Source organism: Coffea arabica, chromosome 7e, assembly GCF_036785885.1.
Source record: "Coffea arabica cultivar ET-39 chromosome 7e, Coffea Arabica ET-39 HiFi, whole genome shotgun sequence".
Classification (NCBI taxonomy): Eukaryota; Viridiplantae; Streptophyta; class Magnoliopsida; order Gentianales; family Rubiaceae; genus Coffea; species Coffea arabica.
Window position 1 is genome coordinate 15,434,644 of NC_092323.1, and position 25,999 is coordinate 15,460,642.

Sequence of the window (25,999 nt, forward strand, 5' to 3'; positions counted from 1 at the left end):
GAATTTGAAGTTGCAAATCAATGACTGGTGCCGGTCATTGGACCACGCCGGTCATTGTCGGATATGTTTTGCATGCACTTTTCTTCCACTTCAAGAAACCTATTTCAAGAAGGATTCTATTGTAACTTTAGACAACTATAAATAGGAGTTATTTAGAACGTTTTTAGGAGGAGAAAATATTAGGAAAAACATTAGTTCATCCTTTTTACATCTTCTTTCTTGAGAGATCAAGGAGAAAGCGTGGAAGAATCAAAGAGGAAAATTAAGATGGGGATCAAAGCAAAGGAAATTGAGAATTTTTCTTTACTTTTATCTTCTTATTTGTATCGCTTCTTTGAATTCTTGATTTTAATTATGAATATGTCGAACTAAATTGTTTCTAGGGTTAGGGTTTTGTGAAGGAGATTTGATTATTTATCATAGTTAAGTTGTTAACTTTTGTCTTGATTTATTTATCTTGATTTAATTACATGTTTGTGTTTGGCCATCATAGACATACTCTTAGGGTTTGTATTGAACTGATAATGGATATACAACCGTATACTAGATAAATAAACATACTTAACCTAGTCACGAGAATAGATTAGGGTTTGTATGATGTAATTATATCACCTAAGATTATAAAAGGTTTAATTAAATATTTATGATCTTGAAAGAGACATGAGATTTACTTAGGCACAACCTAGATGTTTCGAGAGATAATTTAAGGTCCTTGTGTGTGATATGTTCTTAGCATGTTAAGAAATTAACTAGATAATTAACTCAAACCCTGGATCAAAATCTAAAACCCTAGTCTTTCGCCAATCGGTTTCTCACCTATATCTTATTTGATTTGAGTATTTATTTAATTTCTCAAGTAGTGATTAAAACATCCTTTGAGGTTAAATTTTGTTATTTTTGTTAGAATAATTAAAGTAGAAAATTAACTCATCTCTGTAAATTTGACCCTGAAATACTCTGGATAATTTATTACTACGATCGACCCCGTGTGCTTGTAGGAATTCATTGACTAACCATATACATCATTTGCTAGTCTCCAAAGACAAGCCCGTGGAGAGCTCAATATGGATCATCATGGATTCTCTTCCTTGCATAGATGTAGGCTTCAAGTTCAAAATCTTGCAAATTCTTGTAAACGAATAGCAAGGGGTAATTAACTATGATAAATAATCAAATCTCCTTCACAAAACCCTAACCCTAGAAACAATTTAGTTCAACATATTACTCTTGGATGTAATTAAACTTAATACTGATGGCTGTTCAAGGGGTAACCCAGGGAGGGCAGGTGGTGGTGGGGTTTTGCGTGATGATAAAGGAAATTTCCTGCTCGTTTTCTCCTCTTCTTTTGGGAATGTAACCAGCATTCAAGCTGAGGCGCTCGTTCTTCTCTTTGGGGTTAAGTTGTGTCTCTCTCGTGGTTATGTTAACTTGCACATTGAAATGGATTCATTGGTTCTTGTTCACATCCTAAAACAGGGATCTAGCTGTCCATGGAGTATTTATACAGAGGTTAAATACCTTCTAAAGTTTTCGTCTAATTTTGTTGCAATTTCTCATTGCTTTCGGGAAAGTAATCAAGTTGCCGATTCTTTAGCGAACATGGGATGTGATCAAGGTTTCAATACAACATATCATCAGCTTGTGGACCTCCCTATGAAAGCTCGTGGGGCGTTTTGCTTAGATAGAATAGGCCTGCCTTCAATTAGGAAATGTGTTCAGCGTGGATGAAAAGCCTAGTTCGAAATTCTGCAGTTGAGCCTTATTTGGTTGGCCGTCACATTCTGTTTTAACCATGCAGTTGTTATTAAATTGTCTTCAAACTATCGTAAAGTTACATTGTAGTAACTTACTACCATGTGGATAATTTTCTTGTATTTGGGTTTGTTGGCAGGGAGTTTCATCCATTTATAAGGGGAAACTCTGTCAAAATTTTTCTAATAAAAAATTACCTTTGACCAAAAAAAAAAAAACGAATAGCACTTCTACTTTAGTTTGGTATATTCATCGTACTTGTTCAGGAGGAGGTAAGGTTTATGTCCTCCTCCTATTTTATTTTATATTATTAATTAATAAAATAACAAGACTGGAAGAAAAAATTATATAACTGTAAGAAAAATAATAACGTCAACAACCATACAATCATAAGGAAATCTCAACCATACAACAATCGCACAACCATACAATTGTAAAGAATTAGCAATAAATTCATTAAAATAATAAATCCAACCACTATACAATCGTATGGAAACCCCAACCACACCTGCACCAAGTCCCTTTTTACGATAGTTGCAGCCAACAGTGTCTATCATATCATGGCTCAGCATTATATGCAAGTTTTCTGCTATGTTTTGAAACTCAAATCGGACTTGCAGGTTCAATCGGTTGAATCGGGAATTGGGTAGGCATTCAACCCGAGTTGTCTTAAAAAACCGTGAAATAAAAACTCAGACAAATCCAGTCAAAATCTGGTGTGACCGGAAACTAGAAGAACCGCTTCGAATGTTTTTTTTCTATCTTTTCCTTTTTTGCCTTTTTTATTTTCCTTTTTCGATTGTTTTTTTAACTACTCTTAAATCTCTTCATCTATCCTATCATAAATCTCTCTCAAACAACTCCAATGGAAAATCTAAGTTAAAAAAAGGGATAAAACATTAAAAAAAGAAAGTAAAAAATTCACCTAGAAATATTTTATCAATTTTATGATTTGACCCCTAGAGTACTAGAAAACTATTATTACACCTAGAAACATTTTAGAACTTATAGCTATACCCTTAAATTCTTGTATTACTTTTCAAATAAGCCCTCCAATTTGGTCCTTAACTTGTTGAATATGCATTAAATTGTAAATTGCATAAATTGCTACTTAATTATACTACCTTATTTGTATTTTCTTGTAATGTATCTTAAAAATATCAAACATGCATTGAACCTACATTTCTTAATATTAATATGTTTTTAGAAATTTTACATTATATATTAATTTTTAAAATTAAATATATATTTATGACATCATCATGATGTCATTCGATTTTGGATGGATTCCACCGCAATCGAGTCCTTTGACCTCTGACCCCTGACCTCTACAGAGTCGATGGTCAGTCCGAATTTCAAAACATTGGTTTTCTGTAGACAAGTTTGCACAACCTTTCCAATCCATACTTCTTTATACTTTTCTTCTAACACGTGTGAAAGCACATTTGGAGCTTTAAATTCATAAACTTCTATATAAAGATCTGATTTCTGTAAAATGGGAATCTGACTCGTCGAGAAAACCAAATTGAGCAATAATAGTTGAGTTCAAAACAAGAACAAGAGGCCAGTGCAGCTCAGTACATGACACAACCAAATGAAAAAATGGAGGGCTACAAACCTTGTTTAGTTGCAGTGCTTATACAGGCATTCTATGCAGGCATGCATATGGTTTCCAAGGCTGCAATAAATGATGGCATGAAGACTTGCATACTTGTCTTCTACAGGCAAGCTATTGCAGCTGTGTTCTTAGCGCCCATAACCATCTTTCTTGAGTGGTATTAATCTGCTGAATCTTAGAATATCAATCTTTTTTCTGCCTTTTTTTTCATGAAATCAATCTCTTTCTCAATACTCAAATATGTATATCTTGGTGAATTTCCAGGAAAACTGCGCCACCTCTAACCGTAACAGCATTCATCAAGATTTTTATGCTTTCACTCTTTGGGTAAGATGTTAGTAGTAATCTCTTAGCGACATATATTATGTATTTCTTGCCTTGAATGTGTTTTCATTGACTTCCTTTTGTTTAACTAATTAATCTTTTCCCCTTTAAAATCCTTGAATTTTATTGACGTTTTTCTAATTTTGAGGTCAGATGTACTTATATTTTCAGGATCACATTGAGCTGGAATTTGAACAATTTGGCTCTTGGATACACATCTGCACCGTTGGCTGCTGCCATTGGTAATACAATTCCAGTGATTACTTTCTTCCTCGCAGTGCTATTGAGGTAAAATAAGATTCATAGTTCAATCTGTGTCTATATCTAGAAGTGTTTTGTCCTCACTGTCACATTAAAGATTCGAATTTTCAAGAGAATGTGAGAGGAGTGGAAGCTTAAAAAAATAAAGGTGTTTTATCCCTTTATATTGTCCTTGCTCCTTACCTAAATAGGGCTTCTAATTCCTTTAGGATTTCCAGCCATAGAGTAATTAAAAAGGCATGATTACAGTGACCAGTTAAATTGACTCAGTAGGCACTACAGGTTCCTTTTAGTTCATTAATTTATTAACACCAAATCAAATAGAATCAAGTACCCATGATAGTTATGAATAAAACTGATTCCTTGATGCAAATTCTTGATAAAGTTATTATACATCAGTGCTTGTTGGATCCACTGACTAAAGTTCTTTTTGTAAAGTAATCGCACTAACGAAAAAGTTTAATGATTAGAACATTACTAAATGGTTGTTACATCTATATTACTCGGACTCGGTTATCAAGTTTTTGTCGACGCAGCTAATTTAGTATAAAATGAAGAGTCGAATACGAGCACGGCAGGACAAAGTGAGAAGTTCAAATAACAGTTAGTGTTATATATCTACTAGCACCTTTTAAGATTTTCCACAATATCCCATTTTGCATCTCAAACTTTTGCTTCTGGTATTCAGCATTTTAATTAGTTTTTAACACGACTATAATTGGCTCAGTTCCTCTGGATACAGTTTTCTTTTGTCTTCTACTTTAATGAACAAAAGATTGATGTGAAATGCATTTTCTAAACGTAGCTCAATACTGTCTTCACAATGTCGATTGGCGGGGAGGGGTCGAACATTTAGAGCAGCCCCCAGCCGCCTAAGATTAATGCAGTTTAGACTAGCCACAAGAAATAATTGAGTTCACGTTTCAATGAAATAAGTCTAAACTTCAGAGTTTGGGGTCGCAAGTGCCATGGCATAGCATACAACAAAGGATAACTGAGTTACATTAGCACAATTATGGTATGGTTCTTGGGAAAAAAGTACGGAGTGCTACTAGGTGTCATTCTCATGTGGTTTTACTTTTAACCCATTATTCACAAGATAAATAAAAGGATAGAGTGCATCACCATCTCCAATTTTTTCTAAAATCTCATTTAGTTGATTACACTATTTGTTTTCGTGTCAATTGATCAAATTATTCTTTTAATGTTATCAATTGGGTCATTAAACTTTAGAGTTTGGGGTCGCAAGTGCCATGGCATAGCATGCAACAAAGGATAACTGAGTTACATTAGCACAATTATGGTATGGTTCTTGGGGAAAAAGTATTGAGTGCTACTAGGTGTCGTTCTCATGTGGTTTTTACTTTGGGATAATTTCAGAAACCTCCCTTGAGGTTTCGGACAATTTCACTTAGCTCTCCCCAATTTTAGAAAATTACACTAACCTTTCTCGGTTCAATAAAATGACTACAATACCATCTACTTAATAGATAATTTACTACATATGTGGGATACAAAAACCAAACCAAAAGTAAAAGAAAATATAAAAATTTGCAACAATTCGTCATCATCCGCAACTCTACTTTAATTAACTGCAGTTTTTTTTCTCTTTCCCTCCTTTTTTTACCTCTTATGAATCTCTCCTTCCTACCTATAACCCCACAGTCTCTTCCACTCATCAACTACACCTCCATACAAACCAACTCGAAGTGTTTATTTCTTGTCTATTTCTCTCTTTTCATGGTACTTAACTATCAGCCTTCTTGTTTATTTCTTCTCGTATTATAATTTGCATATATTAAAGAATCAAATTTTCCAAAATTACAAATTGAGGGAGCAAATGAAAATTTCATGGTCAAATTAGATGGAGATGATGAAGATGGTTGTGATAGAGAGGAAAAAAAATGAAATTAATGGGCTATGACTGGAAGAGAAAAAGGGATGACTCTGGGTTATGCTATTATGTTTATTACGTACTAGAATCTCATATCCTTATTTAGTTTCATTTTTGTTTGATTTATAAGTATTGGTGGTGGTTTGTTATAAAGATTAGTTTCTCTGTTCCTAACGCCATTGGAGTATGGGGTTGCTCTTGGCATAGACATCAATAGTGGTTGGTTAGGCCTTCTGTTCAAGGAAGGTGATATGCGATAGATGTTGGGTTCATAATTTGAGGTGTGAGATTAGCCAATAGACAAAATATAGTGTTGATTTAGGGCAGGAAGCTTTTGAGGGCATTTTAGTTGGTGGTGGTGGTTATGATTTATTTGTAAACTGATTCAGCTAGAGTTTGGGATTTTGATGATACCAAAATTGATAGAATTTGGGGTTTAAGTTGGAGTGTGATTTTGTTAAATTTTGGAATTTTAGTGATACCAAAATTGATAGAATTTGGGAGTTAAATTGGAGTTTAATTAAACGGTTGATGAGATTATGGGTTTACAATTATCGTGAAAGCATAGCATATTTGGATAAAAGTGTTTGTTACTTTTTTTTTGGTTAAATTGATCACTAAACCTTTTTTTCACTTTCTTTTGATGTTATGATATTGCATAAGGGTATTTTAGAATACTTAAGTATAATTGTAGCCTAATGGGTCTATAATGTTATTTAAATAGTAAAAGCAAGGAAAGTCAGTGTAATTTTCTAAAATTGGGGGAGCTAAGTGCAATTGTTAGAAACCTCAAGGGAGGTTTCTGAAATTATCCCTTTTAACCCATTATTCACAAGATAAATAAAAGGATAAAGTGCATCACCATCTCCAATTTTGTCTAAAATCTCATTTAGTTGATTACACTATTTGTTTTCGTGTCAATTGATCAAATTATTCTTTTAATGTTATCAATTGGGTCATTCCGTCTATTTTTTTCATATCTAATTTTCATCTTTTTTTGGGTCTATTTACTCGGTTAAAATAGATAGAATTTATAGCAACTGGGTGCAAAATACATTTGTTGGGGCATTTCAACACTTCATACACAAAATATATTATATTTGAGTAAATGAGACTTTAGAAAAGTTCAATGACAGTCGGCACACTTTAATAGAATAATAAAACTAAAAAAGAATAAGCAATTTAAATTTATGATCAAGGAAATAAAATTATATGAATAAACTGGTGCCGAATTTAACATGCCCAATACTAGTAAATTATTTATACAAATTTATCTACTTACATCGTAAACACATTTTCTTATTACCTTTTGATCCTATATACATCACATTAGAAAAGCACTACAGTATTTTTTTTTTAAAAAAAATTATCCCAAATAACCTCTAGTCCAAATACACTCATTGTTTAATCATTACAGAATGGAAAGTTTCAACCTGAAGACCATACCTGGAATTTCAAAGGTTGCAGGAATAGCACTATGCTTAGGAGGAGCAGCAACCATTGCCTTCTTCCATGGCCCCAATTTAAGACTATTGGTTCACCATCACTTGCTCAACAGTGACAGCCTAGAAAATCCGGGTCATGCTCCTGCTAGCACCACATGGATCAAGGGTGTATTTCTAATGTTTCTTGCCTACATATTGTGGAGTTCGTGGATTGTATTCCAGGTAAAGCTTAATGACTTTGATGAAAGCAATTTTCCTCTGTTCATTCTTTTAGTTTTCTGATTAATGCACAAGAAAATGAAAGACTATAAATCAGCATTGATTTGATCAACTCTTGCGTGTATTTTCCTATACTTCCACACATATAAATTACTTCATTCTTCATGAATTGTTTTATAAATTATTCGATTCATTTACAACCCTACACAAGAATGAGAATTTATCAGTGGAATTACCTGAATCCAATGACATAGTATTTGTGGGATAAGCTTACCTATTTGTTTACTACTTGTAGTGACAGTTTTACCTTTCTCGTCCTTCTAATTAACTAGAAGAAAGTGAATTAATAGCTAAGTACTGACATTGGATTGAAAACAGGGCGACCTATTGAAAAGCTATCCATCAAAACTCATTTCCACAACTCTTCAGAACTGCATGAGCACAATTGACTCATTTGTTGTTGCCATTTCTCTGGAAAGAGATCCTAATGAATGGAAGCTTGGATGGAATGTTAGACTCTTATCCGTTGCATACTGTGTAAGTTTAAATAATCAGTAAATTTTGTCACAACATTTAACACTTCTTTATATGATCATTTACAACAAAGATAATAATTGACAGGGAATTGTAATTAGTGGTATTACATTTTACTTGCAAGTTTGGGTTATTGAGCAGAAAGGGCCATTGTTTCTAGCCATATGGACTCCACTTGTTCTGGTGTTCACAATCTGTGTTTCAGCTGTCCTTTTTGGGGAGATAATCAGCCTAGGAACGTAAGTCACTTGTTTTTTTTTTCTTTTATTTTTTTTGTGAACGTTATACTCTAGTTAATTTTTTTAGTCTTGGAGGATTCAGTTTTCATTATATTTTTCAATAACTTCAATTGTGAAAAAGCACAAATTACATTGATAATTGAAAAAAAAAAAACCCTTCTATTAGACATATAAAATGAAAATTGTGGATTTCTACGTCAAAAGGTCGAATGTCCACAAATTGATAACTTTTAGGAAACTACCCAATTCCCATAAACAATTTCTAAAGTTATAAACATTTACTCATGAAGAAAATTTTCCTGTTTAAAACCAGTGTTTTAGGAGCAGTATTGCTGATTACGGGCCTCTACTGTGCATTATCGGGCAAGAGTAAAGAGCAAAGCAAGGTACAAGGGAATTGCGCTTCAACTACTAATCACACACCAAAATCAGACTCTGCACGGCAGGATGAAATACCAGTGGGAAGAACAACAAAGCAATCATCAACTGAGAATTCTTGCTCCTCTGTTTGAATCCAAGGCGTGATCAAGCTCAAGCAAGCGTTTGTTAACTTTGTCTGAAACATGTTAGCTATCTAGTCTTATAGAAACTACTATCAATCCTGTTTAGATTGCATTAATAGAGTTTTCGAAGAAAAATTGCACTATAATAGTTTTTGATATGTGAAATAAAAAGATAGTTATAAAATGTATAAAAAAAAGTTCCAAAAATCCCAAAAATTTTGTCAAAAATAATCAATTCAAATATCTTGCCCCGAAAAAATGTGAAGAGGAGTTTTTTTTATCACGTAGATGCACTCAACTTCTTTATTTAGTCGGAATTGGACAATTGTTGCTGCTCCTCTCCTCATTTTAAGGGCGGGAAAGCTCCTTAATGACGTACTTCATTTTTTCCATAACAAATCTACAGTATATAAGCTGTATGTCTAATATCACAGGAATAATAGATGATGGGCGGACGATTAAGCCAGTGACTGGGCTGAGTTTCCATACTTATATCCAGGATTACTCCTCCAGAGGCCCCAAAAATTTCTTCTTACTTGTCCAACTTTTGAGCCCAGAACTAAATTATCAAGACCATAACGTTAAACTGAGATTTAGCAAGCCGATTAAACGGCCTTTCAGGCCCATAGAATCAAACAAGCGGCGGTGTCCATAAAACTTAATATTTAAAGAGAACTAATATTTTATGTGAAAATAAAATGCACAAGATATTCTGGTTTAGACAACAATAAAATAAAGAATATTCCAAGATGGCATCACTTGTGGTGGTCATTTTTGTTTTCTGCTTATTCTTCTGATCCCCTTTTTTTCCTTGCCTTTTAATTCCATTTCAGATAAAGAGTTGAAAACTTTATTCCAAATATGATTCTGCAATGATATTATAACTTTATCAGAAGTAAAACTTAGTATTTCCACAACTCTTACTATAGTTTTAAAGTATGGTTTGACTTCATTTGTTGTCTGTTTTCTGTCTATTAAGACCAACATCATTCCACTATAGATGCCACTTTAAAAATGGTGGAAGAAATAATTTTACTTTACACATTATAATCTTCACTAAATGTATCTGTTTAGATAATTTAACTTTCTTTCAATTCCATCTTTTGCTAAGAAATCCAGCTCGTTTTACTTGAGGGCATGCATCATTTGGGGCTAAGTGACTTGAAGTTAAGAGGATTCATAAAGCTGCTGAAAGTTGAAATTTGAAAGGTGAAAAGTGAAAATTGAAGAAACTATTCAATTGCAAAATATTAATTCCATCGGATTAATGAAGTTTCACGTTAATTTTCAATTTTTTTTTCAAAATAAAAAATTTGCTTATAGAGACTGAAACATTGAGAGACCAACCATCAAGTCTTTCTTTTCTAACATACACACACAGTATATATATATATATATATATATATACCCGTGCGTGCACACACACACATACATACATACATACATATATATTAAGACTTAAAGCATGAAGTGTCTTTTTATTTTTTGGTTCTACGGAGGGCAAGCCTTACTTACCATTCCCCTTAGTACATAACACAATTTGGCTTCTTAGAAGGACCATATAGCTTAAATTTTGAGACTTGTAACTGTCTTATGAAATCTTTAAGACTACAAAAAAGATGTAACACTTGTCACAAATATGGTTTTTCCTCACCGGTACAAAGCGTGCAGCTTCCTTGCTTTGTAGTATTTGTCAAGAGAAAAGCATTGTAGCATTACATAAATTGTATCTTTACAAAAAAATAAAAGTTATGTTGAAAACTGAACCCTTGGAATCAGCTGGGAAATTGAGAATCCAATAAAGTATGAGATATGGTTATCGTTTCCGACCACTGTAGTTGCCGGCAACAATCCTTCATGAATGATTGATGATACTGCATGGCCATGCATGTTTTTAGGCCCACTATTTTGTTCAAGTGGACGTAGGCAATTCTGATGTTAAAGTCATATCCAACTAAGATATGCTTTTAGCTTTCTTTCTTCTATCAGTTTGGCAAATTTCGTGATAGTTTGATGTCATAAAAGGTTCCACTTATTTCACGTAGCAATAAATTTGTGGGACATCAATTTTAGGGGATAATAGGCTTGTTTTTACACATTCGGAGACTGCCAAGTTTGTACTTGAAAGTAGGACCCTAACCTTTGATATCATTAGGAAGGTTGAATTCACTTTTTTTTTTTACCCTTCAAATGGTATCTTTCACTAACTGATCCAAATAAATTTGTTGCCACAAAACACATTTATCATGATTGTCCAAAATCACTTTCTGGGAAGATCGTACGTACTTCATGTCAATTTAATTAGAGCATGTGAAAGTTTGCCTTAATTTCCGCGAATGGCATATTTCTTTGCTTTATATTGAACAACAATAAACCTGCCTGGCCATCTAGTGATAATAATTGACGGGGACATGTTCGAAAGTATATGAGAGTTATCAACATCTATTGCCTTTAAAGCTGTAACATAACTATCCAGCTATGGCCTCATGGAAGTTTCTTGAAAAAGCATTCAATTGAATTTCATTTTGTAATGTAAGCAAAAAAAATAAAAGAAATGAAACGCACATTGGAAAATGCTGAATTTCATTTTCAGAACAGACGCGCAATTTTCTTTTGGGATGAAGAGTAGTTTTCTCAGTGTTGGTTTCCATTTAACAGCTTATGAATCATCATGCAAATTATTGATGCCGTCTCCATCAAAAATCAAGAGAAGATCTTGTGTTTCAGTTTAAGTTGAACACAAATTTTCATTACTTTTGATGCATAATTAGTCCATGTTTGAACCCAAGTGTAACGCTTTATTGATTGGTCAATAAGTTTTCAATTTCGCCTAATACAAAAGAGATTTGATAGTTCTTATCCAAAAAAAAAAAAAAAAAAAAAAAAAACGTTGATAGTTAATACCATATTCAATTTGTGATATGTAACCATCTCCTTTGTTTCTTTTTCATTTTTTCTTCTTTTGAGGTCACTATGTCTTCTTCATCATGCAAGAATATTTTGGTAATAAAGAAAGATGGAAGACCAAGCTTATTATGAAGGAACTAAGGCAATTTAACGAATCCATTGCAGTTTCTTGAAAAACCATTCAACTGAATTTCGTTTTGTAATGTACGTAAAAATCATGAAGTTCGCATTAATATGCTGATATTCATTTCCAGATGGACGGCGCCGTCTTCTTTTGGGACGCAAGGTTGTTTTCGTAGCAATGTTCTGCGTTTAATAGCTTTCAATGATCATGCAAAAGATTGATGCTTCACCATCAACAATAAAGAGGAATTGTCGTGCTTCAGTTTAATTTGATCTCGAAGTTCGATTGCTTTCGGTTCCAATTTAGTCAGCTTTGAACTCCTGTGTAAAGCCATACTGATTGATCAATAAAGCTTTCAATTTTGCCCAATAAAAACAAAGGCTCTGTATGGATTAGATATTTTTGGAGATGTTTTTTACAAATTTTACTATAATGATGTATATTAAAAACTTTCTGCTGCAGATGGTTCTTGGAGATGTATTTTGGAGTGTTTTTAAATTTTAAAATTTTAGTGGAGCATTTTTTTAAGAATTTACTTTTTATGCACTGACAATGTAGTTATTTATTTTACACTAATAGCTTGGGATGTATGTTACATGCGCATGATTTGAAATTTAAATTTTAATTCATGTTACGTGATATGATCTAAATCTATTAGTGTAAAAAAAAAAAATTATACATTGATAGCATATTAAAAAGTTATCCCTTTTTTTAAAGTTTATAAAAAATTTCCTACCACCCACCACTCCTCCCTTTTCCCTCCTCCATTGGCACCATCCCTTCCCCTCCTCCGCTGCCACAACACCCTCCTCTCTCCTCTCGCTCCCTCTTCCTCTTCTTCCCGTCCCCCTTTCCCCACAAGTCCTTCCCCCCCCCCCTACCTCCCCGATCTAGTCGCAGGTCCCTTCCCCTTCCTTACGACCTCCCTCTCCCTCATTTCGTGACGTGGTCGCAACCTACAATGCAAAATTACCTATGATACCATATTTAGTTTTATGGTTTTTCTCTCATCAACAGTTATATTCTGTCATTTAGACTCATTGGAGAATGCCATACCAATTTTATTTGTTGGAAAAGTTTCTCTCCTCCTCCTCTCTAAAGCCCATCCAACCAAAACTTCATCAACTTTTTTTTTGTTAAATCAACTCTCCCATGGGTGAAAGACCACACAATTTGGTCTTTTCTCACAGGAGGGAGCTCTCTTTCTAGTTTTATTATTATTTTTTTGTCTAAATGTATTGTTTTCTAAAGTTTCTAGTGAGAGATTCTTTTTTCTAAATTTTTTCAGTGAGAGTTTTAGAGGTCAATTTGTATTTATTTCTTTCTCATTTTCTCTTCCTGAGAGTTTGAGGTCACTATTTCGCGTTTATCATACAAGAAGGCTTTGGTAAGAAAGAAAATTGAGAGCAAGTTTATTAACAAGTACCCCTAGCTAGAAAATCCATATTTCAAACAAGCTGCTTGATGCTATATATCGATAACATGTGAATAAGCTTCTATAATTTTGTTACTACGGCAACAAACCAACCTAATTATTGTGCTATAGATAGGAGTTGTTTTTGTCGCTGCGTTAGTGGTTTAATCCAAATTATAGTCGGTTTATTGGTTGATTATACATAAACCCGGTTTATTACGAATAGAAATGGGCATTTGGTACCTCACAATTTTCATTTTGTTTGATTACTAATTAAGCATCCTTAATACTTTGTAATTCAAGAAATAGCAAAGTTTTCTTTACCAAAATCCAACAAACTTCTTCATTTTCGAGCTGAAAAACAACAACAATCAACAAAGAAAGCATTTTATCTAAAGGAATAGATGTGTGGGGGAAGATATGTTTCCCTTTTCCCCCTGCCGCCCCATATTCCCCGCCCCATTTGCCTCCAAGAAGGATGCCCCTCCATGCACCTATGCCCATCTCCATTAATGTTAATCACATGCCTAACACCTAACATCAAAAAAAAAAAAAAGCGTGTTCATGAGTCAAAAAAAAAGTGACAACCCTATTAATATTTGAAAATTTCCACATCATTTAATCTATTAAGTTAAAAAAAAAAAGAAAACAAAGGGAGAGAGAGAGAGAACTATCGATACATACATACATATATATATATATATATATATATATATATATATATATATATATATATACACGCACACACACACCATTATTGGGTGTGCAAGGCTCATTGCTCCAACTTTCCTTGGCTTTTTAATTTATCTTTTCCAAGGACACTTTTGCAGATGAAGCATCCGTGCAAGATAATTTCTAGTGCTGCCAGTTAGTCAGATTCCATCACTGGATGTTTTACTCTTTTACAAAAGATTAATTAGAGTCCAATTACTTGGTACTTGGGATTTTAATCTTAATATATAATCGGGTTTAAGTTTGTACGATGCTCATAATTTATTTACTGCAAAAATCAAATTCGACCCTATGCTTCTATAAAAGAGTAGTATGAGATTAATTTAGAGGTCTATTAATACTAATTCGATTATTCTCCTCCATTAACAAAACAGGTTGAAAGTGTCGTTCCAGATTAAGATTCAGTGCCTTAGAACTTTTCATGAATCAATGATTTTAAATGACAGGATTTGATATATCTAGTCAATGCATATGATTAAAAAGTAATTGAGCCAAATCTTTCTGATTCCTTAGAACATCTCAATTTAATTAATCACAATTGGAGATAACTTTAGTCTAAAACACTCTACTACATTCCAAAATGGGGGAATATCTATGACCAGCAGAAGCAAAAATTCAGCAAGAAGCTTTGACTACATCTAGCAATGCAATTGATTTCAAGAGAGTCATTTGACAATAATGACTTCTGCTCCACATTTTTCAGATTGTATTATAAAACAAAACAAGAAAACGTAAACTTTTTCGTGGAAAACCGACCACTTAGAATTTTAAGTATTTAAGGTACAACATCTCTGCCTTTACTTAAATTATAGGCTAAGGCTTTATGCCCCTCCCTTGTGTGCTCTTGCTTAATTTATGTAATTAAAAGGATCTTATTTAAATTTCAAAAAAGAAAGAAGAAAGATGGAATAGAAAATCCAGGAAAATGGGGCCTTTTTAGTTCCAATTCTATTCAATTGTGTAAACTGATCGAATTTCACTATAAATTGATATAATTTTGGTATAAATATGAGTTATAACTGAGTTGGTGTAAAATTCATGATTACTCAATAAATATATTAGTATACATTGAAATTGTATCGGTTTATACAATTGGACAGAACTCAACTGGGGAGACCCAAATCCAAAATCCAATAAGTGCGTCCTTTTCCTTGGAGGAAATTCTTTACTCCAAAAAAGGATTAAATAAATAAGAGAAAAAAGGAGAAAACTTCATATCCCCTATACAAGCTAATTAACAGCAACATGAATAAGATCAAAGGCTTATTCACTTTTCAGCTAATTGTAACTTTAATATCATAGTTACTGCGGCGCCCCTCTACGTGTATAGCACTTCATATGAATCAAGCTAACCATATTCAAGTTATTATGTTACTATAAAATTTGAACATAATTTAGAACTTTGTCCACATCCTCGCCGAAGAAGTTTTGATCTAATAACTAAGTTTGAGACCCAACAATTAGAGGTTGTCGGTTCAAATTCCCCCTTCCCGCTTCTTTAGTCTCATCTCTTTTCCATTGAAAAAAATTTAATTACCAAAAAAACTTAGTTCACTTCCTGTCTCTTCCCCCGCTAACTCAATCCCCTACTCAAACCTAAGAGTATTGAGAAAAGTGTAATTATTTCGAATCTAAAGATCAGGATAAAGATTTAGGAATAAAAGTGATCAACAAGAAAAAAACAAATCCAGTCAATTGTAACTACAGCAGGAGGGCTAACGTGAACACGTAGCAAGTAGTAAATAATTTTTGCTTTTCCGACTTGCATCATGATATAAGCTTGGGACTAGTGGGGCTATCTTGTCAAGTTCCCAAAACATGGTCACCCTATTTTGTTTTGAATCAATTTCATCACAATATATCCTGCAGAAGATTTTTCTTACTAATGAAGCATGTCCAACAATAGCAGTATGAAATATATATAATATGCAATAGTGTCTTAATGCTAACATGAGATTTGTTTCTTTAATTTGATTGACATGTCTGTCGATTAAAAAACTGATATCATGTTGGAAGAGTCCTTTAATGTGGTAGTAGCTTGGAGAAATGGGACATGCACAGTGTAAAAACAGGATTCAGGCAATTTAACCTTTACTTTTTGTAGATCATGCATCATGTTCATTGCATAAAATATTTGATAGAGGAGAACCACCTGAAAATATGTTGGAATTATAGAATATTTGTTCCTTGGAATCCAATTAAACAAACAAGAAGCATCTATATATGAGTATGCGTGTGGAATAGGTGAATTAAAGCAACAATAAAAGATTATATATTTCTTAGCAGGAAATGTAAGTCTAGCATGGGAATGCAGTTGTAAAATTCTCGTTTGTTCTTAATACATTTCAGCTTAAACATGATTCACGCACAAAAACAGCTCTTGAGTTGCAAAATATTGTGATGTTAGTGCTGAACTTGAAGAACTTATCCAATAAATTTGAAAAAGAAAAGACTAGACATCAAGCAGGTATGATGACCCATTCCAGGTAAACTCAGGTTAACCAGCAAATTTTAATCATGTACCAATTGTGAAAGATATGTAAAAGTTCATTGTGTCCGAGTAAGCAAACATTATAAGAAACAGGGTCATGAATCCTTCTTACGGGACCCTTGGAAAAGGGCTGTCAAGTTTACCTCGTAACTACTAATTATGGAAATTATTGTCGATTAAGGTAATTTAATATAGAAGCATTAGCAAAGGCATTTTTACTACTTTTTAGACTGTTTGGGTGGCCCCTCGGAGTCCAAGCAAAGCAGCTTACTCACCACAGGCCTACCAATAGTATGGCCACAAGCCGCTCTCCACTTCTATATAAACCTCTTATTTCACCTGCAAATGGAACATGATTCATCAAAAGATCACAGCAAAAGAGTTGAGTGAAAACTCAAGAGAAGAAGAAACCAATCATTAATTTCAACTCTCAAACCATCATACTATAAGCCCTTACATGATGGAAGGCAAGAAACCTTATTTAGCTGTTGTGATCATACACATATTGTACACTGGCATGTTCTTGCTTTCCAAGGCCGCATTAGATGGTGGTATGAGTACATATGTGTTCGTCTTCTACAGACAAGCTACTGCAACAATCTTCTTAGCTCCCATAGCTTTCTTCCTCGAATGGTTTGGATCTAAATTCTCCATCTTTATAAACTAGCCCTCTTTACTTTCGAAGTTTAAAGAAATTTGAAATAACCATAGCAACTTTCATGTCCATTTTTTGCTTTGATGAACTTGTAGGAAAACTGCACCACCACTATCTTTTGGGACATTTATCAAGATTTTTATGCTTTCCCTATTTGGGTAAGTCCATTTTGTGAAGGCCATTTGATTCTTCTTACTAGTCAAGAACCCTGAGTTTCTCCTTTTTTTTCCTTTTTTTTTGTTTTTTTTAATAATTTCCTCGATTCTTAACGTACATTAATTGATGAAATTCATGTCGATCTGCTGTATAACTCAGGATCACAATGAGCTTGGATGTCAATACTCTGGCTCTTAAGTACACATCTGCATCACTGGCTGCTGCAACTACGAATACACTTCCAGTTATTACTTTTTTCCTCGCACTTCTATGCAGGTAAAAGATTACAACAACATGAACAAAAAGAAGTATTTGATGATCTCATTGCTTTAAAGGGGTTTGTTGTTTGAAAGATTCATGTAGCAATTAAGCATGATTGGAAATTCATGGTCATGGCTTAATCCTAGGAATTAAAAGTAGTATCATTAGGTCTGACTAAATGTTTGATTCCTGATCTATGAAAATAATCTAAAATAAGGTAGAATAAATACCCTTAGTATTTTATGCACTAAAAAGTGATCCCGTGATGGAATTATGCATAATGCTTCATTTTATTATTTGGATGGAATTGTGAATGCTGGAAAGTGTAAGAAATATAGCCCACTTTAAGTCTTTCAAAATATGCATGCTTAAAGTTATTGACAGATACTACTATGTGCTTGACAATTCTAATACAGCTGCGTTGAAAAAGAAAATTTAAAATTTAAGACTTTTGAATAATAGGCCTTTTAGTTATTTGTTGTACTATCCGGATCAAGGCTTCTGGTGACAGCGCAATACAGTGTGGAGAATAGTACAACAGATATAGATGCTAACATAGCAAATCTAGATACTGATATAAAACACAATAAATTTTTTATACCTCCAATTTTAAGGTATCAAAAAAATTTGTTGTGTTTTGTATTAATATCTACATTTGCTATGTTAATATCTACATTGATTGTATTAGTGTCTACATTGTACCGTATTGTCACCAATGGTGACGATCCCTGATCCCTGATCCCTACCACCTCTAGTATTCTTGCCAAACTTTTGCCTAAAGGCAGCGAACAGGCAAAGGGTTTTGCAATCACAAAACTTTTCAGGTTAGTCTGTGGCTTATCAGAACTGATAAATGAGATAGGTAAATATTAGAATTTTTTTATGAAAAATCTTTCCACATCTTGATTCTAAAGGATGCTAATGTTTTACCCTGTGCCTTAAATTCTGTAAATGCATAGCATAGTCAGCCATGTGAAATAGAAACTTGAACATTGGGAAAAAGAAAAATCACAGTACTTTCTTTATTGACAATTCAACTTCTCACTGTGGTTTCTTCTTTTCACTTCAGGCCCACAAATGTAATCCTACTTTAGAAAGATAAGACATATAGCATGATTTATGACATAAGAAATTTATGAAAAAGATGTTTCCCAAACCGAATTCAATTGGAGAGGACAATCGCCAAATAACCAAAAAATTAAGTAAAAAAAGTTAAATAGCATATTCCTGCATGGACAATCTCCATTATCTTCTCCACTGGCCCCTGAAAACATAAAAGTGAAAAAGTTATATAGCATATTCCTGCATGTTTATGTTTAATAATTAAACCCCACAAATTCAACAGTTGATACCCTTGATCCTTTTGACAATTTTTAAATCTTTTTTTCCCTCAAGATGCTGAGGTACTTTGTTTGAGTACATAACAAATTTACACACTTTTTTTTTCCTTTGAAAATTGGATTTTCTGAGTGGCTAAATAACTATCAAATACAAGTAAAAATTACTGAAATTTTGAAATAGAAGACACTAGTTTCATAAGCACATCCATCTAGATATTTCTACTTTCTTTTCGCTCTCCCTTTCTTTATTTTCTTTCATCTCTGACGTGAAATAAATTACTCAACCTCCTTTTACATGAAAAAAGGGAAGTGGAATTCATTATAGCTATTCAGTTCAAAAAGTATTTCACTCAATCAAATCAAAGTAGGGCACGAGTTGGATAGAGATAACAGAAATGTCATCCTCTTGAAATTATCGCCTAACATGTTTTGTTTGTAGAAATTATCGCCTAACATGTTTTTTTTGTAGAAATTATCGCCTAACATTGATTTCGGTAACTAACAAATCAATGAAATTGTGTTCAATAATTTATAGTAGGCCCTTGATATGATATTCATGCGGACTGTCATATTCAGAACTACTTAAATCATACTAATCAAATTGAGGGAGGGTCCTAATCTTATTCAAAACATATGTCATATGCTTATCTATTTAACGTGTAGAGGTTCGCACCATAGAAGCAATTCCCTCCATTCATGAGTGTTCATATAGTGGGATGAACACAAACATAAAGTTAAGATTTGGCAATCCTTGTGATTAGCCCTAAATTCAATACACTAGATAAATATCCTCCAACTCAAACTGAAATCAAGAGGGTTAATTAACGGTTGGAACTCTAACTAGTGATTAGAGAATGAAACGTAAAAGTTGAAAATCCCACTTTAATTTTTTTTATATCCCTCCTAAAATATCGAGAATGTTGAATTTTTTATTAAAAATCAAAATCCATCTTCATGGAAATGTAATAAACATTTATGGTACGTGCATAATTTTTTGGATTGTAATGTAATGTCTTGTGTCCACTGTTGCCCTGATTCCTAAGACATGTTTATGATCGGTGACCTGAATTTATTTAACTTGTGTGGAAAATTATATAATTTGGCTTCAAATACAATACGAATTACAGTTCATATTTTTAAACTCGTGCAGAATGGAAAGTGTAAAGCTGAAGACTATTCCTGGAATTGTTAAAGTTGCTGGAATAGCAATTTGCTTAGGAGGAGCAGCAACCATTGCCTTCTTTAAGGGCCCTTACTTGAGATTATTGGTCCACCACCACTTATTCAATAGCCACAGCCAGGAAAACCAGGGACAAGTCCCTTCTAGCACCACCTGGATAAAGGGCGTATTTCTGATGGTTCTTTCCAATGTATTTTGGAGCATGTGGCTTGTATTTCAGGTAAAAAGTAATATCCCTCATAAATCATTCACCCTTTAATGTTTTCAATGATTCTTACTTCGCATAATTAATGTTAATTTTAGACACTTTGTACTCTAAAATAACCAATTACGGTCACATTTTGGATAATTTGCATCCTAAAGCATTCAACTCATTCCAAATTCCCATTGTTCATGAGCTATTGATGAAAAACTATATGCATCGATTGAATCATAACACCGGTCCTTGAAAATCGTTATGAATCCTTGAAAATCTAACTCCATGAAAGACCATGTATATAGAAGGGGAAATGCTTTAGCATCATCAAGATTAGCAGGAGTATGGTCCAATTATTCAGCAATCATAGACAGTAAAGTTCGCAGAAAGTCATATGCACATTCATTGTTTATTTATTGCGAGATTGCAGCCGGTATGGATGTATATATCATGTCATATCTTTGATTGGAAACAGGGCCTAATTCTGAAAAGCTACCCTTCAAAGCTTCTCTGCACAGCCCTTCAATGCTTCCTCAGCACCATTCAGTCATTCATTATCGCTATCGCTTTGGTAAGAGATCCAAATGAATGGAAGCTTGGATGGAATGTCAGACTGATATCCGTTGCATACTGTGTAAGCCTCAACAATTAGAAATGTTTGGATCTTTTTCTTCTTTTTTTTTTACGCAATCAGTATAAAAAAGTTCTTTATATGAGTTGATTTAGATACACGACAGATAATCTTTATTCAATCTTGAAACTCTCTTTCGTTATGTGTGTTACGCATCTAAACATGCCCAAATAAAGACATATTCATGCTGTCAATATAGAAAAAAATTAACCCAAAATGTTTTAGATGATTATAAGTTTAATTAACAAGAACATGTGAACAGGGAATTGTGGTTACTGGGGTAACCTTTTACTTGCAAGCTTGGGTCATTGAGAAGAAAGGGCCAGTATTTCTGGCCGTTACAACTCCACTGGTGCTGGTATTTACAATTTGTTCCTCAGCAGTCCTCTTGGGGGAGATTATCAGCTTAGGAAGGTAATTTACTTGAACTGCTTTGATCTTTTAATATTTTACATTTCTTAGTTTTTTTTTTCTTATGAAATTCAACGGTTACATTTCTCTGAATTTGATGAAATTCCTGTGGCCGAGGGATGAATGTCTAAATATTTCAGGCTCGTATTTTTGCATATTCCAGCAAAATGATGACCTCCTGCTAATAATTTTTATTAACTTGCAAGTAAAATCTACATTTTTTCCAGTGTTCTTGGAGGATTATTGCTGGTTCTTGGGCTTTACTGTGTGTTATGGGGAAAGACTAAGGAGCAAAGGAAGGAAAATGAGAATTGGGCTTCAGATTCCACACAAAAACCATACACTGCAGCAAAGGATGAAAGACCACAGGGAACCACTCCCAATCAATTGTATGCTGAGAATCCTTGCTCCTGGGTTTGATTGCAGTTTGCAAGGCCAATCATAGTACGAATTGGTTATGGCTGAGAAGACAAGTCAACTTACTCCAGAGCAAGTTCTTGACAAAGAAATATAAAATTTTTTCCAGAGGATATTCTTGCTTTATAGGAGATTAATTATTTGTATACCTCGAATAATTATTTTCAAGGGTTATTAGCCTGGTGTTGAATAATGACCAAAAGTTCTATTTATATGCATCTTTTATCTCTCTTGAATTAAGGAGGCTTTAAAGAGGTGTAAAAGCATAATACGGTAAGTGTGGGGCCACTCGGAACCACCACGTCGCCTTGTCAAAGCTTCTACCGAGACACCAGGCGTGCTCCGCTGGTCCAAATCATTTCTGGATTTGACATCCACATCTGATACTGAATCTAACACTTGACGGACACTACGTGCCTAGGGTCTGATCGATGGTTTCCTGTGGCATGACATGCAAATGAGTCGAGTCGAATTTCAATCTAGTTAAATCGATTCTTAATATAATTTTACGAAATTTAAACTCAAACTCGAGTTCGATCAGTTTAAAATGTCAAGTTCAAATTTAAAAATATAAAAATAATTATTTTATTTTTAAAAAATAAATAAAATAATAGATTTTAATAAATATTAAAAATATATATGTAATTTTACTAATATATATATATATATATAATCGAGTTCGAAACATCTCGTAAATTAACGAATTTAATATTTCTGAACTCGATTTCAAATTAGAATTCAACTTGGTCAATTCGATCTCGATATTGATCGAGTTGGAGTCGAATTCGAACTCGCAAACCAATTCGTTTATAGCCCTACCTAGGCTATCACATCATCCTCGATTTCGAAAATCCTACTATGGCTCGCGAGTATAAATGCCCGTTCCTTGTAATTAAAGATAACTTTTTACTTATCGGCTCGCTTACTCGTCTCTCACTCCTGAATTCCGCTAAGGCGTCGGATTCTTCCCAGAGGATTTAACCTAGACCCTTTGCCTCTTTGGTTTTGATGTGTTAGCAGGTTGATAGCTGGGCTTGTCAAGTTCGGTCCCGAACTACCCCTGCCCGCACAATAAGCATACCAGTTGAACACAACTTAATATTATTGAAGAAGAGATTAACGGACAGAGTGGGGGATGGATGAAAGAAAAGTCCACTAATTAAGGATCGGATGACTTCTCTCCTCTTTGCTGGCATACAATACTTTCGTCCTTCAATGAGAATACAATTTCAAGAAATTTTTTACAATCTAAGTTCTTTTCAACTACTAGGCCAAGTCAAGAAAGAACTAGTGTTTGAATAGCAAGTTATTTGGGCATAATTTTTTTGGTTGCATAATAAATATGTGTCTCAATTATCTTATTCGTTTTGTCAGTCATTTTTTTTTAATCTCCCTTTTCCTCCCCACTTCTTAAATCACACCCTTCTCCTGCTGAAAAAAATGAAAAATAAAAAAAGACTTACTTTTTATCTCATATACACAAAAAAACTATATAATATTATTCTAAACAAATTCTTCCAAATAGATACGTAATTGGGATGACTAATGATGGATTTATTATGAGATGAGAGAAATCTGAAGTACTAAAGAGAAACCAAGGATCAAAATAAATTAAATGTTTCGCACATTACACAACTTCAACAAATCAATGAAGAGTAATCAGGTGAGAGAGATAATATTAAAAGACTGGATCAGGATATCTAATCTCTACTCTCTGGAGATGAAATTGAAATAAATGATTGGTTAACAGCTGTTGAAGGATATCATTCATGTTCATCATGGTAGTCATTCTTTCCGAACAGGCATATACATAACACAAAAAGTATTCTTGATGAAAAACGAGAGAGAAAAATTAACTGGCAGTCTTTTTTATCTCCTTTATGTCAAAGAAACATCAACCAGTAGAGAAAATCAAACAACTCAGATATACGGCCGAATGAAAGAAAAGCAAAGGTGTAAGTAATTTTGATCAACTTCCTATAAAACCTGGGAATAATCTTTTATAAATTATATCAGAGTTAAATTTTCTTTGTCACATTTACAGCTGCTCTCAGACATATAAACCAAGAAAACTTTTGCATTCTCATTACATAAGACATAGACCAGTTAAACTACAAGAAAAAGCTAACAATATAAGTAAATCAAGTCAACATTATAAAAAAAAAAAAAGTAAATCAAGTCAAAAACTTATATACCTCCATCAGAAATGTACTTTAGCCTGCATTTTCTTCTTCCTTCAGTATTATCTTCTTCATTTCTTGATGATTTATTGGACTTTTTTTTTCCCTTTTTCCCAGTCTCCATTTTGTCCTACTTTTCCTGAGTAAATCATCAGTAGGCAATCTTCGTGAAGTAATAGCAAAACCAAGTTTGTCCTTTACGCTATACCTAAATATCCATACGGTTATCCAATCTGTATTTTCTTGCAAACCAATAGGATAATTCTTGACAAAATCATTCCACTTTTCAGTTAGGACATGAGCATTTTTCCAGCACTTGAACTTCATTGCGTATTCTTTGCCATCCGAGTCATATACAGTCACAGATATCCCATCAAGAAGATTGTCTTCAGGATTCAGCATCGGAAACAAGGCAGATTTTACATAATCTGTGCACAATTTTAGTCTGTTTTGACTCTTCTTCAGGTCAGTTTTTGTCAATTGCTTCTCAAAAGGCTTGCTACATTTTCCAATTAATCCCTCCAGGCACTTGACTGGTGGCAATTCAGGGAGGATAATACCATCTGCTCCTGTTCCAATTTCAGGCCATTTAAAACCTTTACTGCAATTTTGCATGGCATCATCTCTACATGGAGGCTCTGATGATTGGGCTTTATCATGATTTCTTGTACAAATTCTGGACACGCTGTTACGAGCCCAATTGATTTTATAATTTTCTAAGATCTCCTTCTTCATGTTATACAAATCTTTACCTGTTTGACAATCTAACTTTTGAATCTTAAAAGAGCTAAGGCACAATGCTGCTTCACCATCTATCTTTTGTGCTTCAAAGTCAATCTCATAAGGGATAACTGTTGATTGGCTTGCTCGTGAATTTCTACTCACCATGATTGCTTGGATTTATAAATCCTGGATTGTCAAGCTGTGGCTGATTCCTAAGAGAAAATTAAAAAAAAAGACACACTATGTTGCAAGGGGAAAAAATTCCTGTTCAAAAAGAATGCCAATTAAGAAGGAAGTTAGTGTAGCACTCTTGCCAACATTTATTCTTGAGTTTTTTGAGATGGCTTAGGCTGTGTAATCCTACAATTGCATCAGTTTTTGGATAAAAATAAAACAAAATTCCATATGCTTAACGGCTTATGGTTTAACTTACACACACACACACACACCAAGTAATAATGAATTTGGGGAAGGAAACGCAGCCCAGAACTCAAAAGAAAGATGGAACAATGGACTGAAGAATTGAAGTTTTATGCTTCCAATTTGGCCATGGAACTATTAGGTACTGTTGTAACTATTGAAAATAATTCGCATATGCTCTTATGTACTATTCTCATTGTATAAATGTATTAAAAACTAAAATTTTAGTGAAAACATATGGTTTTTTTCTCAATAATTGATCTATACAGTGGGAATCCTAACTTATAAGAATAAACAGTAAAAAGATTATAAAATCTGATCAGTTATGCTGAGCAAAACTAACATGAGCCCTCAATTAGAGACAAAATAAAAGCAAGAACAGAATTAAGGAAAAATTATAACAAAAGAAGAAGAAGAAAAGAATTGAGGCATTACCTTTCTTTTTTCCGTAGAGATATTTTTTGTTGGCTTTTTCCGTTTTCAACTTTTTTGTCAAGTCTGCCAATTCGCAAGGTCTGGGGATTATATCTAGAACAAAATTTTTTTCCTTGAAATATCTCTTAGATAATCCCATCTAATTTATTTTCTTCTTTCTTTTACACGGATGATGATCAAAACCCAACAAACGATTCTGATCCTGAGTTGTTGAAATAAGTAGACTTCTTTATTTGCTCGATTTTTTCTCACAAAAGTCCTATATGGAGTTCAATTAGTATTCAACTTGAACAAGTCTTCACTTTCTTGAAAAAGGGTAGACTTCTTATATTTTCTCACCCAAGCATTAGAGTCATAGTTGTTTTCTAACAAAGTCCCAAATATAGAACGAGATTCCAGATTTAAAACTGGATAATTTTGTATTTGTTATGACACAAAAAAAAATATTCCTGTAAGAGCAAGTGTAGCTAATTGTTGTATGCAATTGGATCTGACAGTGAAACCCAAGCATCTAACCAAGACTTTCATTCACATGCC

General features: G+C 33.6%; 2 protein-coding genes across 3 annotated transcripts; both read left to right on the forward strand.

Annotated features, from left to right (window-relative positions):
• Positions 1–3,217: 3,217 nt before the first annotated feature.
• LOC113702487 (WAT1-related protein At5g64700-like) lies at positions 3,218–8,935 on the forward strand. 2 transcript variants are annotated; one of them, XM_027223717.2, is made up of 7 exons: positions 3,218–3,527; positions 3,635–3,697; positions 3,866–3,982; positions 7,267–7,516; positions 7,892–8,050; positions 8,189–8,286; positions 8,600–8,935. In XM_027223717.2, exons 1-7 carry the CDS (start codon positions 3,334–3,336, stop codon positions 8,796–8,798), a joined length of 1,080 nt encoding a protein of 359 aa, XP_027079518.1. In that variant the 5' UTR covers positions 3,218–3,333; the 3' UTR covers positions 8,799–8,935. The 2 variants fall into 2 exon arrangements, with proteins under 2 accessions (XP_027079518.1, XP_027079516.1); XM_027223715.2 differs by having other exon boundaries at positions 3,229–3,527; positions 8,135–8,286.
• A 7,889-nt stretch (positions 8,936–16,824) lies between these two features.
• LOC113701585 (WAT1-related protein At5g64700-like) lies at positions 16,825–21,916 on the forward strand. The gene is made up of 7 exons (XM_027222316.2): positions 16,825–17,090; positions 17,208–17,270; positions 17,428–17,544; positions 20,020–20,269; positions 20,721–20,879; positions 21,139–21,290; positions 21,515–21,916. Exons 1-7 carry the CDS (start codon positions 16,915–16,917, stop codon positions 21,705–21,707), a joined length of 1,110 nt encoding a protein of 369 aa, XP_027078117.1. The 5' UTR covers positions 16,825–16,914; the 3' UTR covers positions 21,708–21,916.
• Positions 21,917–25,999: the final 4,083 nt, after the last annotated feature.